Source organism: Myotis daubentonii, chromosome 6, assembly GCF_963259705.1.
Source record: "Myotis daubentonii chromosome 6, mMyoDau2.1, whole genome shotgun sequence".
NCBI classification, from domain to species: domain Eukaryota; kingdom Metazoa; phylum Chordata; class Mammalia; order Chiroptera; family Vespertilionidae; genus Myotis; species Myotis daubentonii.
In genome coordinates this window covers 78945275-78963381 of record NC_081845.1, presented here as the reverse complement: position 1 = coordinate 78963381, position 18107 = coordinate 78945275, and the positions used below count along the sequence as shown (strand labels likewise).

Sequence of the window (18107 nt, the reverse complement as noted above, 5' to 3'; positions counted from 1 at the left end):
ACTCATTATAGAGGTAATTGGGCAAGATATGTGATATAGAAACTACATATAAAGATGTACACTTATCAGAAAAAGAGTATTTTAGTGCTCTGTTTTTAGCAGGTCAAATGTATCTCACATGGACATGAAACTCGCTCTCTCAAAAGTTATAGAAAAATGCATGCACATCACATCTAGTAATCCAACAGTTGGGAAATAGACCACACTAATGGCTAACTAATTCGATTTCCACCATTAAGTGATTCCACACCATTTGCAATTTGGTTGGAAGTTAACTGTTTTTGATATTTTATGTTACACACTAGATTTTCCAAAAGGCAAAAGTAATTTATTATTTCCTAAGGAAAGAGATTTGGTGCTATTAACTTTGTTTTCAGTGGTTAGACCTCTACTTCTTTATTGCAGATATCAAAGGATAGATCTCTAGCTCCTTTGTTTCAAAATATAATTTAAGACTCATAAATTAAAGTCTTGCCAAGTTCTTGCTTGATGCAGTCCAGTTTTATCCCTTCAGGTCTTTTCTCTTATATGTTTTACTACATTTTAAAATTACATGAAGCTCACTCCTCATATCCTAGTGGTCTAAAAATGTTTTGGGCATGAACCCAAGCAGTAACAAAATTATGGTTATATACTCCTACTGCATGAATATTTACTTAATTAAATATACATATATGTGAGTATACTCATATTTATTTGAATAGGAGTTCTAATATTTTCTTCAAATATTTTCCAAAGAATTGTCTACATACCCCTGTACTGGTGTACCCAATTTTGTTGCAAATCATGAATCTTGCACTCTAAAGATCTTATAAATTTTAGCAGAAAACATGAATAAAAGAAACAAACACCAGTAAGGTACAAATAACATGCCTTAAGTTTTCATCTTTTGTAAAACACAAAAGTTTCAAATAATGGAAGTTTAACCAACTGTTTATGTCAATATCCTTAATTTTTTCCATACTCTAATTCAAAGAAAAGCCAGAAGATAATAAAACTAAAATTAGAATTAATGGAAATGTAAAAAACACTCTGAATTTCAGGATATGTCCTGGAATCAATATTTCATAATAATAATCATATGTATATAAAAGTTTTAGAAGATACCATCATCATTATTATCATCATTTTAAAATTCCATCTTTTTCACTATTGGTTAAATATGGTAACCAATTTCTTCAGAAGAAGAAATATGAAGTAATTTCGAGAACTTTCCAACAACAAAAGATTTTAACAACAACCAAAAACAAACAAACAAAAAACGCTAACAGTTTATTTCCTTAAATTTGAATTATCCAAAAAATGTAATTGACCAGAAAAGTAGATTTCTTGATCATTCACAATCATGAAAAGTTTACACATTATGGAACTAAGTTACCAAACTTCAAACTATCCTAACATGTTTGTTTCCATTTTACTGAGTCACTGATATTTTATGCAATTAGTAATGACGTACAGAGTAAGTGAGAAAATACTAGAAATCTGATAAACAGTCTCTTATAGCTATACCTTAAAACTGAGTTATTGTGTGGCTCTTACAACATGTTATACAAGACCGGTCACAGTTTCTATGATCTCCTGTAGAGTAATTTTAAAATAAGATTTGGTGTTGTGGCAGTATCAAATGGAGAAACTGTCAATAGTAAATCTTTCTTTGTAATTTATAGATCTCTTAGTTTTAAAAAGTGTATCTTCAGTGACCCTATATTTGGCTCCCCCTACCCCCAACTCCCATTCCTTCTGGTAACCACCATACTGTTGTCTGTGTATATGAGCTTTTGTTTTTCTTATTTGTTCATTTGTTGCTTTCAGTTTTCTATCCCTCATATGAGTGAAATTATATGGTTCTTAACTTGCAATATACAGATCATATGTCATAGAAATGCACACTTGAAACTATGTAATCTTTTTAACCAATGTCACCCCAATATATTTATTAAAAATAATTTTAAAATGAAAAAATGTAATAAAAATATATCAATAATTACATAGTATTTACAATTAATAATACAGACAGTCTAGATTTTGGTGTCTGCTCATCTGGATATGATTCTAAATTCTGACACTGTCCAGCTACATGGCCTTTTTCACATATTGTTCATCATTTGTAAAATGGGCACTGCTTACAGGAGAGCTGGTAAATAAAATAAATATAAATTATCCAAAACAGTGACTGGAATTTAGTAGATGTTCCAACATATGAATGGTGCTTTATCACACAAACACACATATTTCATTTTTAATAAAAACTTATTTTTACTCTTACCGATTGTTCCTGGATCAATATGAATTCCATTGAAACGGTCACAAAAGACTCCCTCTGAGGCTCTAAGGAGAATCAGAAGCTTTTGTTCTTTTTGTAAGGGATTTTCCAAAGTACCTATTTACAAAGAAAAGTATATCTTTTAAATGAATTTCAAATTAAAAGAGAGAGAGAGGGAATTGTGATGTAATTTCGGAAATGCAAAGTAGATGCTATCGAGTAGACTATATGGAGAAGAACCAATGGTCACACAGATGAAATAAGAAAAGGAGGGAAAATGAGATACAGTAAAAACTCTGAAGGGATTTGGCTAAGCATTCAGCAAAAATACACTTTTTTTCCAATTAGGGCAGAGTATATCTTCCTGACCTACTAGTATTTAGCTTGGTCATGTGATTTGTTTTGGCCAATAAAATTTGTGTGGAGGTGATAGCAATGCCAGTTCTGAACTGATGCTTTAAGTTGCGTGGCAAGTTTTCACTATGAAAGGCATATTCTTTAATTTTTTTTTCAGTCTCTAGTACCTGACTGAAAAAAAACAACACAAAAAACCTAACAGATCTGAAGAGAACACACAAGCTGGAAGCAATTCCAACTCAGTCTAACATTGATATTTGTTGTGGTATGTCACTTAGGTTCACTACAGCAAAACCTGGCTGACGAATGTCTATGACTGGCTTTATAGCATTTTAGCATTTAATCTTCACAACAAACCTGAAAAGTATGATTCTTATCTCAATATCAAATATTCATATATAAACGAGGCTTAGCAGTTAAGGGACTTGACCAAATTTATCCAACTGGTAAGTAACAGAGTGAATTTGAACAATAATCTGTTTATGCTAAGTTTCCTATTAAAAAGTAAAAAGATATTTTCTAAACCTAAATTCTTTTAGCAGCATAATGACACAATCCATTCAGGCTATAACAGACATCAGTTGGAAATAGCTTCTGACATTATTCCCTTGATGTAAACAGTAGAGTTCATCAGTTTTATAGTATGAGAATTATTTGGGGGATTTGCTCAAATAGTGGTACTGAGTATGGACCACACAAATGTTATTTTCTTCTTAGAGTAATGAAAATATGACAAAAAAGATCAGTTTTTTCAAGAAGCACCTGATGAAAAGATAGTCTCCAAACTACACACTGGATCAAACAGGTTTATAAAAGACATCTGCTCTCAAACAAGACTTTCCAGTTAGAAATTCTTGAAAACATAACCAAAAATAAGGTTGCCAAGGACTGTGTGAAGTAAGTGGTAAGCTTAAAATTGCCGGGTTGTCATTGTGGTTAAGTGGCCTTTCAGGGGGCATAAAGTCATCTTCCCCAGTTGGCACTTCACATACAGCTGGTTAACCTAAAGGCTAAATGTGAGTTTGCAGCTTGCTACATACCTATCTTTCTAGCCCAGGAGTACAGACATTAGTCTACCACGGACTGCTGAAGGTAAGACTCAGAGAGGGAAGTACATCTGCTTAGAGTTGCACAGTAGGTCCAGGGGCAAGCAAGGGTTAGACCCCACAGCCTTTGTTCCCAATGAGATGCCAAGGTAGCCACTGTCCATGCAGGTAATGCCAAGGCTCAGCCGAGCGACCAGCGTACCCTTTTAGCCAACACCAAGCTGTTCCAGAGCAGACAGAAAGCAAGCGGGGGAAGAGGAGAACGTTAAGAAAGTGTGTGTGGTGTAGCTCTTATCTTGTGGTTATAAGTCTGTCCAGTAAGCCGTTTTCCAACTGTGATTTCATTTATTTCACGGAGGGTAGTTTAGATTCTTAGGGGAAAAACGGCCTAGCACTAAACAGATACCAGAGAGAAAAAAGTAGGGCAGTTTTTGCCCTAGAGAAATGTATGCAGCGTCCCACAAAAGGAGTTCAGCGTTCCTCTAAAATCAGAGATTGAATCAATTATGCAACTCAAAACGGCAGCATATGTGCAGCTTCCACAGAAAGTCTGGGCAAAATTAGTCAGCCCCCCTCACCCCCACCCCGAGATCTTGGGGTATCTCAAATCACCAGAGTTTGGATTTGTTCTGTGATGTGGGGGAGGGGAAAGGTGCAGGATAGGAACTGAGCAGGAAGAAGGCAAGAGTGACCCAAGAGACGGGAGATATATATAATTTTAACATTAAAATGAAGTGCATCTTAAATTTGTAAAAGGTGGTGAATGGAAAGCCCTGAAGGCTGGCTCCTCATTTTATTCTCAAATCTATCAATCAAAGAAAGGTGAGCGCTCTCTCCAGGTGGGCTTTGCTCCTAAGTGAGAGTAGCCACCTCTCACAGAAGGCTCTCAGGATAATGCTGTTCCTCTCTGATTTTCCTTTCTGAAGCTGCCTGGCACTGCTGGAAACCGTAGCAAAAGGCATTTTCAACCTGGACGAATTTAGATATACTCATAATGGAGGGAAAATCGTTGCCATTGTGCTGCAGAGAGGTGCCAGGTGTTTACACATACATGATTGTATTTAACTCTGACAAACCTGTGATGGATATTGTTGAGGTTTTCATGAGGAAACTGAGGCAAAGAGAAGTTAAGTAACTTATCAGAAATTACACAGCAAATAAGTGGTGAAACTGGGCTTCGACTTAATAAGTACCATGTTGGTCACGTGCAAATAGATGACTAGGAATGAAGTAAAGGGAAGTTACCATTACTTAGTATGATGGTGGGCAATGGAGGGGAACAGAATAGGTTCCAGATGTAAAATCACCTGGGGGGGGTAGGAGAAAATACATTCTGGTATACGACAGATAACCATTATAATGATTTGAGGAATATGCTACAAATGGATTCCATGAGCTTCAAGGGTAAGAAAAAGGGGAAAGGAGCTTATATTATTTTATTAATTAAACCTTTTTTATAAAATCAGAAATAAACATAGTTTTCATGTAAGCCCACTCTCCCAACATGACCCCCACACCTTGTAACTAAGCCAATCCACACCCAGTCACTCATGATCCTCTCCGCTCTCTCCTCTGCACATGAGCTGCCCCAGGCTTTGAGATCCCTCACCTTTGTCCTATCTAAATCAGAATCATCCCTCAAAATGTAGCTTTGCTGTAATTTCTTTCTAAAAGTCTTCTATGATATTGAATCACATGCCCCCTTTTGTGGATAAACAAGCTCGTTCCCCTTGCTGCAGTAATTTTCCTTCAAGGAACTTGTCCTAAAGAAATAGTGTGGAAGGTAGACAGATGAAGGCCCTAAGTGCCTCACTGCAGTATTATTTTATATGTATAAAAGCCTAAACGACTGAATGACTGGAAGACCGGTGGCTATGATGCAAACTGACCACCAGGGGACAGACGCTCAATGCACAGGATTACACTCCCTCCTGAATGGAGTGGGACTGTGGGGATTGGGCTGAAACTGGCTATCCAACATCCCCTGAGGGGTCTCAGATTGAGAGAGAGCATAGGCCAGGCCAAGGGACCACACCGGTGCACGAATCCGTGCACCAGGCCTCTAGTCTAGTTATAATCACAAACATTTGAAAACACTTTGAAATAGTACACAATTGGAAACAAGTTTGTTTATTTAGAGCCCTCTTTTTCCCCTACTTCCTAGACATGCTTAATAGATGAACCACATAATTCCCTAAGCAAGCCCAAACCCACTTCAGACGCCACTCCCTCTGGGACCCTTCCTTGTCAACTAAGTGTGGGTTAGGTGGTCCTCTATGGGCTATCAAAGCATAGTGTGTTTTCACTCAGTACTTCCACACTGTATCGTGAGTGCCTTTGACCAGGCTGCTTCCTTCCCTTCACAGTGAGCTAATGCAGAGAGGTGACTGTGTATTGGCAGCAGTGTTCATTTATTTTATCCCAGAAATGGTGAACTAGGTCACATCAGAAATAAAGAGGAATACTGTACAGTTAAAAAGACTCACTTTGCCAATCTATATATATAAAAGCCTAAGCGACCATTACAAGAATGACTGAAACAACCAAGCAACCAGTCGCTATGATGCACACTGACCACCAGGGGGAAAATGCTCAATGCAGTAGCTTCCCCCTGGTGGTCAGTGCACTCCCACAGCCAACCAACCACTACCCCTCCCCCTGGCTGGCCTCCCCATTGGCCCTGATTGGGGGAAGGGGGGGAACTGGCCAACCTCCCACAGTGCCCCCTGCCGGCCAACCTCCCATGGTCCCTCCTCCCCCCGCACCAACTTCCCGTGGTCCCTCCCCCAGCCAGCTGACCCACCCGCAGATAGGCCTCAATCGCCAGCCTGGCCAAGGGACCCCATCCATGCACAAATTCATGCACCAGGGCTCTAGTGCTATAATAATGTTACGCATGGCTATGACTAGCATCATAGCTTTACAATAAATAAAACAAAAAAATGACAGAATTTCAATGAAGAAACAGATATACCACAATAACAGTGGTAAATTAAATACAAGTGTTTATAAAATAAACAAAAATAAAGTTTTAAATAGTACAACTAGCAAACTTGATATCATGCATAATATTCTTTACAAGCATTCCATAGACTTTCACAAATATTAATTATATGATGACCTTAAAGCTTAATTACATGATGACCATATTTAAAATGATTGGAATCATACAGCATATGCTTGCTGACCATTGTTTAGTCAAAGTGCACAACTCATATTTAAAAAGGTTTACAAAATAAACTATTTTAAAATAAAGAATTTTCAATTATTTAGAAATATCATTGAGGAAAAGAACAATCTAAAGAGTAAACAAAGATATTTGTAATACATGTAACAAACAAAAAGTACATTCCAAAACATATAAAACTTCAATAAACCAATATAAAACATCTATCATAAAAGGGTAAGAAAATAGCTACTTCACAAAATAACGTATAAAATAAACAGTAAAATTTTAAAACTATTCAATCACGTTAGAAATGAAAGAAATGCAAGTTAAACCAACAATGAGGCTCCACTATATACCTACTGAATGGATTTATAGTGTTTAATTCAGCTATGTATTTTTTAAACTTTTTTGTACATGTGTATCATAGTAACAAAATAATAAAAATTTCTTAACTGATTATTATATGTTCCAAGGACAGTCTTCAATAGGTATTTGTTGATCAAAAAAAAAGGAAACTGACCAAAATTATATTTGTTTTTCTGCTTCTCCAAGCCATTACATTTGTTCATAGCTTTATTAATTGATATTAAAAAACTGCATACATTTAATCTATACTGACCACATTTTAAGACACTTCTCCCTAATAAACATTTTTGCAGGTCCTGTTCACTAACTCCAAAACAACAGATTGTATCCTATATAATAAAAGCCTAATATGCAAATCAACTGAACAGCAGAATGACAGGCGGACCAGTCACTATGACGTGCACTGACCACCAGGGGGCAGACACTCAATGCAGAAGCTGACCCCAGCCCGCAGGCCCCAGGCCAGCCAAGGCGGTTGCCAGCGGGAGCCCCATGATCACCCCACTGGTCACCCCACAGATCAGCCTTGATTGCCGGCCAGGCCTAGGTACCCTATCCATGCACAATGGGCCTCTAGTTTGTAAATAATATGTATTTCTGTCCAAGTTAACCTTGAAATTTAATAAGTATCATGATTGCATATGAATGATAGGTTAAGAAATTACCTCCCAAAGTTTAATTGTACACATATTTTCTCTTGTCCTCAGGAATAGGTTATACAGTAATGACTTTGGAAGTTGAGCTTGTAACTGGAACATAACTATTTTTCTCACGTGGTGCTATAGCTATTTTCTTCAGAGCGGAGATGCCAGAACATCCTTTCTTATCAGACCTAAACTAGCAAATAGTGTTGAACCAGTTAAAATGTGAACATATTTTATTTTGAATTAGCTTTTAATTCTCAGTGTGTACCCAAGACCCACTGATTCCTAAAACACCCCTTCCCAATAGAATCAATCTCATGTGTGTGTGTGGGGGGGGGGGGGGGGAAGGGGGAGGGGGAGGATGGAATGGCATTTAACCCAAATGGAATAAAAATATGTTAAAATAATGTCTAATTCAGGCTGACAAATTTTATCATCAATGAGGCCTTTCAATTTATCAACAATTGATAGAATATGAAGAAAAAGTTAATATAATTTATCAATTCACATGCTTGCAAAGATGTATGAAAATTCTTAAAACTTCTTAAGGTTGAACAAATTCATTTCTGTAAACCTCAGTTTCTGCCAGTATAAAATAGGCACATAGTAGCATCCATTTTATTTTTTTGTGAGAGTTAAGTAATTTAGTGCATGTCAATAATACATGTCACAGTATCTGCATATAATACCTGTTTTTTTTTAAATGCTGGGTCTTAGCCCTAGCTGGTGTGGCTCAGTTGGTTGGAATACTGCCATCCTATATACAAAAAGGTGATGGGTTCAATCCCCAGTACGGACCAATGTTTTTCCTCATATTGACGTCTCTCTCTCTCTCTCCCTCTCTCTCTCTCTCAAATCAATTTAATTTTTTTTAATGTTGGCTCTTACTAGTAATAATATTTAAAAAATAGTAGTGACAAGGAAGGAATAAAACATTCCAAAGTTTAATTTGGAAATGAAGAAAAAGGCAAATTATTTTTAGCAAGTAATATCCTATTCCTAAAGTGCTAAAAACTAGACATTTCAAAAGTAAATATAATAGGTGATCACTTATTTGAATGTCCAGTCCAAGGAACAGCAAGGAAGACAATTAAATTCCTTTCAAACTTAAACACTCTTACAAGAGTTTAATAACCAACAAAACAAATTATACATTCACTCACTTATTCACCTGTTTGCTTAAAATTATTTAGTTTTTTCATGCAAAAATAACTAAGGTTAAAAATTATTTATGTATTATACAATTAATCATTTAGTAATTTGAAAATAATAAATTTCTAAGAAATTTTATGTTATTGCGGTAGAAGTTCAAGAGTCCAAAATATAGTTTGGGAAATGCTAATTCAGAAAATATTAAAATATTAAAGTAAAGATGATTAATGTAAATGTGTTTGGTAGTCTAACAAGACAGGATTATTTCTTGTGTCCATGTTTTGCTTCATTATATATATATATATATATATATATATATAGAGAGAGAGAGAGAGAGAGAGAGAGAGAGAGAGAGAGAGAGAGAGAGAGAGATGGATAATATGTCTGTTAGAGAACTAATATCCTTGGGAAAATAAACAGATATTTATATGCTTAATGTTATTTTTGAAATATGTATTACTTGACTATTAGATACCAGTCTTCTTAGAGAATCACAGAAATGGAATTCAGTGTTTAGTGAACCTGTAAAAACAAAGCTTTTACACATTTTCACTTATTATTAAAGATGTACCATATTTAAAAGTCACATCCTTTTGATGTCAATATTTGATTTTTTCAGCTAACTAGTGATTTGATTGGAGAACTGTCAGTGCAAACAGAAACTGATTTGTTAACTAATGACACACATTAGCTATTTATAAGCCATTTATTTGGCAAATATCTAGGTACACTTGTATTTACACACTAAATACGTGGGTATTTTCTAATTGTTAAACTTGAAAGACATATTTTTTGTTTTTTTAACTTAATATATTATTTTTAAACAAACATCACCACAAGATACAAGATTCTCTGGCTACTCAATAAGTCTGACTACTGGGTATTGTGGCTTTAGGCTGGAGGTTATGTTTTAATCTACACTTTTCTCTGGTTTGTCTCCTTATTACTTAATCACCCAATAAGTTTTACAGAATTGTCAGTTTGGAAGGCAATAAACTGTGTATGGATTTTTCCTCTTCTTTAAGATTGAGAAAGTCCCAATCATGGAAGCAATGAAAGAAACTTCCATACACCTACTACTTCATTTCCTGACAATCAAAGTCATGTGCTAATGATGACCTTAGGCTCCTAGCTGCAAATGCCAGACAGACTGACAAATACTCGTCATTGGCTCTGCAAAACAATATGTGACAAGTTTTAGGATAAAAACCCAGTTCCTAGCTAATTACCAAGGGACTGGGCAGCACACCACGTGACCTGGTTGTAACAGGCCATAGGAACACTGAGCTGATGAGTCCTCAGGGACATTGATTTGTGGGGCAGGCATTGCTTGCTTAGGGACCAAGGAGGGTTCTATTTAGCTCTAAAGACACAAATTATTAGTGATCATAGTTCTCTGAAATCCTCCTACAAGCTATCACAAGAGAATTTCCTATTTGCAATTTTAAAAGTATGAGATTAAAACACTCCCCAAGCTGAACATTTGGATCAGTAACATGTTAATATTTTTGATCTCAAAGATAGCAAAGAACATATGTTAAAGCATAAAAATGATGGCTTATCTAAGAGACACTAATGAAAAAATGAGTTCAGACAACTATTCATGAACAAAGAAATACAAACATTTAATCATAAATCAATATCTATTGTACAGGATTTGAGTCAGGCATTTTTATGCATTTTTCTCTCCTAGACAGATTAAAAATTGAAAATACTTGGGATTTGTACAAGATCACCAAGTTTTCCAATATGTTTTTACCCTCATTTTGTTCATTTCATACAGGAGCAAAAACACTGTAGTCATTTATATATTAACGCTATAATTCCTTCCTCACAGATATTTGTGTGTTTTTTTTTCTTTATTGATTAAGGTATTACATATGTGTCCTAATCCCCCCAGTGCCCCCCTTCATGCCCTCACCGCCCCCTCCCTGCCTGGTGTCTGTGTCCATTGGTTAGGCTTACATGCATGCATACAAGTCCCTTGGTTGATCTCTCCCCCTCACCCCCCACCTCCTCTACCTTCCCTCTGAGGTTTGAGCATCTGATCTATGCTTCTCTGTCTCTGGATCTGTTTTTGTTCATCAATTTACGTTGTTCATTATTCCACAAATGAGTGAGATCATGTGATATTTATCTTTCTCTGACTTATTTCTCTTAGCATAACACTCTCAAGGTCCATCCATGCTGTTGCAAATGGTAGGAGAGCCTTCCTTTTTACATCAGCATAGTATTCCATTGTGTAGATGTACCACTGTTTTTTAATCCACTCATCTGCTGATGAGCACTTAGGCTATTTCCAAATCTTAGCTATTGTAAATTGTGCTGCTATAAACATAGGGGTGCATATATCCTTTCTGATTGGTGTTTCTGATCTTGGGATATATTCCTAGAAGTGGGATCACTAGGTCAAATGGGAGTTCCATTTTTAATTTTTTGAGGAAACTCCATACTGTTTTGCACAGTGGCTGTACCAGTCTGCATTCCCACCAGCAATGTATAAAGGTTCCTTTTTCTCCACATCCTTGCCAGCACTTGTCGTTTGTTGATGATAACCATTCTGACAGGTGTGAGATGGTACCTCATTGTTGTTTTGATTTGCATCTCTCGAATGATTAGTGACTGTGAGCATTTTTTTCGTATGTCTCTTGTCCTTCTGTATGTCCACTTTCAAGAAGTGTCTATTTAGGTTCTTTGCCCATGTTTTGATTGGATTGTTTATCTTCCTTTTGTTAAGTTGTATGAGTTCCCTATAAATTTTGGAGATTAAACCCTTAGCAGATGTCACATTGGCAAATATGTTCTCCCTGCAGTGGACTTTCTTGTTATTTTGTTGATGGTTTGTTTTTCTGTGCAGAAGCCTTTTATTTTTATGTAGTCCCACTTGTTTATTTTCTCCTTCATTTCCATTGTCCTAGGTCTAGGAGATGTTTCAGTAGACATATTGCTATGAGCTATTTCTGATATTTTGCTCCCTGTGGCTTCTTCTAAGATTTTTATGGTTTCCTGTCTTACGTTTAAGTCTTTTATCCATTTTGAATTTATTTTTGTGTATGGTATAAGTTGGTGGTCTAGTTTAATTTTTTTGCATGTATCTGTCCAATTTTCCCAACATCATTTATTGAAGAGACTGTCTTGACTCCATTGTATGCTCTTGCCTCCTTTGTCAAATATTAATTGATTATAATGGCTTGGGTCCATTTCTGGGTTCTCTGTTCTGTAAGTATAATTTTTTTTACTTATCTCTATATTTTATTATTTCATCTATCTTACGCTTATTGTGGAATCCTTTTGGATTCTAATATTTTCCTCCCAGATTAATACCATTTGCTCATTTGTTTAATATTTTATAATATCCCCATCCAGGTAATTAATAGAAATATTAAATAAAACTGAGCCTTGTTTTTGTTACTAGAAAATTTATTTCAAGTTCACACTTTCCATTGCTATGATTAGACTTTTTTCATTTTTGAAATTATTTATCATTGTAACAAAACCTGTTGCCTGAAAATCTGTACTTTTGAAGAGAAGTGCCACTGTGCCACTGTCCAGTGTTGATTTGTGTATATAAAGTCTTATTTTTAAACTTGTCCATTCCCGACTATATTTTTATCCATTACTAGACAATGCTGTATTCTTTTTCTCCCTGATTTGTCAGGCCTAAAGTTTGATTATTGGAACCCATCTGCTCAATCCTATGTGTATTATGCCTGAAGGAAGACTTTCAACCCATCTGTCCAATTCTACCACACCCCAAAGAAATCCCAACATGAAATAGATAATAACACTAGTTAGTAAGTGAACTTAATAGATGTGGACATTGGTACGAAACACTGCCAGAGTATGTCTACTCTCTGATGCATTTTGATCTAAGTCCCAACATTGTGGAATTATATTTCTTGGTGGTCCTGCTTCTAAGGCAGCTGGTGCTGGTAAAAGGTATCAATTGACTTTTAGAAGAGTATAATAATAATGCTAGCATTAGAAGGGAGGTTTAAGATCAAAGCTTTGCTTAGAGGGCTGCAGCTGTGTCGCAAATGCCAAATTCAATATCATTCTTTGTTCAGTGGTTATCTCATTAGTTTGATGAAACACTTAAGATGAGCTTAAAGTATTTCACTTGTGTGTCCATTCTTTCATTCATCATCTGTTTGTTCACTGCCTACCATGAGGCTGGTGCCATGGGAGAGGTTGAATGTACAGAAATAGAAGTCGTGAGCCTAGATTTCAAGAGATGTCTCAGAGAAGTAGTGGAGACAAACTGGCAAAAACAGAATTAGAAGCATCATCACTTCCAAACTGGAGGGGCTTAAAGATAAAGGAATAGATCTGAAAAGGCATATATTTGTGGATGAGTATTATGCCTCCAGGAAATGGTAGGGAATGGGAATGTCTGGACTGTAGGATTTATAGAATAGTGATGGCCCATGAAGCTTCTTGGTCTTATACATTATGTGAAGAAATTTGGCTTCTGATAATTTGCAGTGTGACTGGCCAGTGTATACATAAGTGAATGGTCACATATAAATCTGTCTTTCAGCTCAATTCTTTTTTCTTATAACACATTTAGTCTCCCTACACTTAAAATGTGAACATCCAATCTCCTATGTTCATTGGAGCATCATTTACAATAGTCAAGACATAGAAACAACAAAAGTGTCCTCCACTGGATGACTGGATAAAAAAGATGTGATACATGTATATTGAAATACTACTCAGCCACACAACAAAATATATTGCTATTTTCAGCAACATGGATGAATCTTTAGTGAAATAAGTCAGATGGAAAAGGACAAAAACCATATGATTTGGGGATATAAAACAAAAAGCAATAACTGAATAAACAAATAAAAACCCAGACTCATAGATATAAACAACATAATGGTGGTTACCAGAGGGAAAGGGGGCTTGGGGAGGATGAAAAGGGCAAAGGGGATCAAATCCAAGTTGACACAGGAGATTTGATTTCAGGTGGCAAGCACATGATAGAGTATACAATTGAATTATAAAGGTGTATACCTGAAATTTATAAAATGTTATTAACCAAAGTTACCCCCAAAAATTTTAAAAATATGCCTTAGAAATAGAACAAGTTGGGAAAATTTTCACAGTGATAACAAAGGATCAAAAATATTAACAAACTGTATACCTGTTAAAGTGTGTGTGTGTTTCTGTGTGTATGTATTTGTGCACATGTAGGAAAAATTCAAGACAAGACTACAAAATGTTTACTGTGATTATTTTTATATTTGGGAATATGAGTGAATACTTGATTTCTTTTATATAATTTTCTATTGCTCTTCTGTATTTTCCAGTATTGTACAATAGACTGAAAAACATAAAAATTATTTTAAAACACTATAACTAAATAATAATAATGATTAGAGTAACTATTATTTTGCTGTGGTTAAAGTAATAGAAACTGCATAACCTGAAAAACAGAAGATACAAGAAAATGTGAATAAAGGACTATCGAAGGGAAGGGAATTTGATACTCACCTTATAGGAATCAAGAAAGAACTTGAACCAACAGAAATTAGAGGAAGACAGAATTTGGCTTAATAGTAGGAAAATAATTCTAATGGGATTTTAAAAAGTGGGAGCAGGCTTTCTCAAAAGGTTTTGATTTTATTTATTTATTTATTTATTTATTTATTCATTTATTTTTGTCACCAGAAGAGGCTTGACCACAATTTTTCAAGAATACTCTTAGAGTAATTAAGGTTTGGTAGTTAGGTCTAGAATGCTCTCCCACCAGAAATTTTAAAATCTGGATATTCCCAAACAATATATCTAAATACTTCCTCACCATCAGAGGAAGTATTATTTCTCTGGGGCAAGGTATTACTGTTTCTGGGAATTCTCTTTTAATCTGTTGGAGAGCAAAGTAGAATTCCCCACCAAGTTCAAAAGTAGTTCCTTTGGGGCCAGAGCACATGTCTTTTCACTTCTGTACTCTTATTGCCTACAACAATTCCAAGCATACAGTCTACCTGTACCAGCTCATGTGTTTTGTTTGTTTGAAGAAAGCCAATGTATCCATCCTGGTTAACACACTACTCCCGATCCACTCCATCCTGCCTGCCCCTCATGCTCAGTAGCATGCCTCACTTCCCAGCTAAAGGAGCTTCCCAGCACCCACTGAGTGTCTGGGCTCTCCACCGGCTGCATGGGGAGCCACAAACATAGCAAAGAAAGACAGGAGTTCGTTGGTTGTCGGATGGACCAGATGAGTCATTTGCCTTCTCCCCAGCTTTCTTCCCTGTTGTCCCGAGATGTGCTGGTTCCACAGACGCTTCCCTTAAAGCATATCGCACAGCCAAGCAAATAGTCATGTTTCCTTGAGAAGCTGTGGCCAACTTGTGTTTGATGTCCCCTCTTTTCTCCTTCATTCTTTTCCCTTTGCTCCCACTCCAGTGCCAGTTGCCCCAGGAAAGCATCAGCACATAAGCTTTGTTTCAAGTCCGTTTTCCCAAGGATCTGCACTAGGCTAGCAATTGGAATTTTACTGTTGAGCAAAGGATAACAAATCCATCCTATGAGATCTTCTGAAAAAGTGAGTTACTGGTAAATTCTCCTACAGAGAACTAAAGGGAGAATGGATCTGTGGCCTGGAGGAGGACTATGGGACTAGAAACACATCCTGATGTCAGTGGGTGGACAGGAGAGAATGACCAATAAAAGTTACCGGTCTGTGTAAAGATCTTGCCAAAGAAAAGCTTTGCTGGTAAACTCGGTCCTTGCCTTAGTCCCCCCCAAACTCCATTAAGCAACCGACTAGATGATGCCATCATTTCCCAAGGCCTTTCTCACAGGGCTTAATTCCCATTGTGCTCCCAATCCTTGTGCCCTTTACTCACCGACTTTCAGTTCCCCGCCTGCAATGACCATGCAGGCCACACTCAGAACGTTGCTTCTGTCCACAGGGAACTCTAAAGTCCCCACCACATAGAGGCCTTTGAGGAATGGAAGGTCTGTATCCACAAGGACAGTCCTGTCTGCAGGAGGAAAAGAAATTGTTCAGACATGTAACCAAAATAAGAATTGCCTTCTCTTCTCCAGTGATTTGCTCTGCAGTTCTGGAAATTTGGGAGCTGCTTATGATACTACCTCTTCCAGGACAGGTACAGCACCTGAAGGAACAAATAGTGTTTTAAACATCAGGCCTTCATAAAGAGGCAGGAGGAAAAAAAGAAGGCATGATTAATAAATTCTGCCATTGGTTAACAAACCAAGTGTTATGACCCCAGGGCATTGCTTAGGTCCCAAAGAGCTAGGCCAAGCCTACTTTAGGGCAAATGTACAGATGAGGGCCCTACACTTTCCCCCTGTCCCTTAACTTTGGCTCTAGTTCAGAGAGATAGAGAGAATCACAGATATGACCTTGGCCTCTGAAGTCTGAATATTAGGATGTGAATCCCAGTTCTGCTACTTATTGGCTATGTGAACCAACAACTTTACCTCTCTTGACCTCAGTTATCTAATCCTTGAAATGGGGATAATAATGACCTGCTTTATTCATAGGGATTTGTGAGGGTTAAATGATCTGCTTATACAATACTAATTAGCCATGCACATTGCCCAATTCCCACCATGTAAGCAAAGTGTCTGCTACATGTTCAATACATGTGAATATTTTTATTATTTGTACTATTGTCTATTAGCTTGGCATGCCTGTAGAGCTCACTGGACACTTAAAATCATTATTCTTCATTTTCTCTTTCACAAAGAGTTTCCTTCCAACTTCAGAAGAAAGAATCCTAGAATTTTTACTAAAACAGAAAATATTTTATGTATTCCAAAGTATTATGTTACTTTCTGAGGCTTAGCAGTAATTTGGCACAAATTAAATATATCAAATAAATATTTCTGCTTAAATTTCAAGTACCATAATCAGTGACACATGTAACTTTTAAAGAAATTTTTTAACATAACCTCATGTTTTATTTCAGGAAACAATGCACACTGCTATGCTTAAGGATCTGCCCGCCAGATTAGCCTCTCATGAGTTGTCTTTTCTAGTCCTGACTACTTTCCTAGCTGTAAGACAACCACGCCTTCCTGTGTCTGTAAGATTGTAAACCAACCACTTCCCTTCTCCTCCTGGGTCAGACCACCTTTTCCAGCTTTCTTTGCAGTTAGAGGAAGCCATGTGACTCAATTGTAGTCGATAAAATGGAGGCAGAACTGAAGTGTGGCATCTCTAGGCCTGTTCCATAAATTATCCTGTGTGTGCTCTCTCTTTTCCCTTGTTGGACAGAACAGTAGTTCTCAAGGTACGGTCACGATCCAACAACATCAGCACCGCCAGCTCATCTGTCAGAATCAACCTAAGGTTTAGCTCTGCTAGGAAGCCATTCCCAGTCCCACCATCGGGTTCACCACTCCCCCGTGGGAGTCTCTCTCTCTTTCACTCTCCAATGATAACCCTGTAAATTTCCATAATAGAGCACTAAAGTACATTATTATAACTGTATACATATTATTGTATGTAAGGAGGCAACTATCACTGGGTTGGTCTTGGTGTAATTATGTCTTTCTCTCCCACTGTCACTTTCTTAAGTGAAGAAACCATCTATTTTTTAAACCTCTAGTTTTTATTGTGACATCAAAAATAAAGATGTTAAGTGAATGTTGCCAAAGTCTGTTGAGTTTAGCTCCCTACACACCTTCAAATTCCAGAGTTTATTAGCAACTAACACAAAATGAATAATCAGGCTAAACAGATAGAAAGAAAAAAAAAATATATATATATATATATGTATATATATATATACATATATATCAATTTAATCTCTGATACTTTAAAATATGCAAAAAAAGAGTGAAAAATATAGAGAATGTTCCAGGTTTAGCATACATTTTGGGGTTCATGAGTTTACTATGACTTTAAAAGCAAGACAAATTATTTCATCCAAGTACCTCTGAGTTCTATACAAATGGCTTTTATGTCTTTCAACCTATGGCCTTGTCTATCAATGTTTGGCTGTTGAGCCTAATTGTAGAAAACAATTAAATTGCTTCAAAAAATGTTTTCTCTCATCCACATAGTACTCATAGAAACATAAAAGCATGATATTAGCCCTCTTCTGAATATACTTTTCAGTTAA

The 18107-nt window shown here is 36.5% G+C and overlaps 1 protein-coding gene across 1 annotated transcript in view; it reads right to left on the bottom strand.

Annotated features, from left to right (window-relative positions):
• PKHD1 (PKHD1 ciliary IPT domain containing fibrocystin/polyductin) overlaps nucleotides 1–18107 on the bottom strand; it is a 409206-nt gene that overhangs the window by 127412 nt on the left and 263687 nt on the right. The window contains exons 53-54 of the mRNA XM_059701438.1: nucleotides 15858–15995; nucleotides 2267–2380 (exon numbers count right to left, since the gene is read on the bottom strand). Of these exons, the coding sequence (XP_059557421.1) occupies nucleotides 2267–2380; nucleotides 15858–15995 (252 nt within the window). The remainder of the gene's footprint in view (nucleotides 1–2266; nucleotides 2381–15857; nucleotides 15996–18107) is intronic.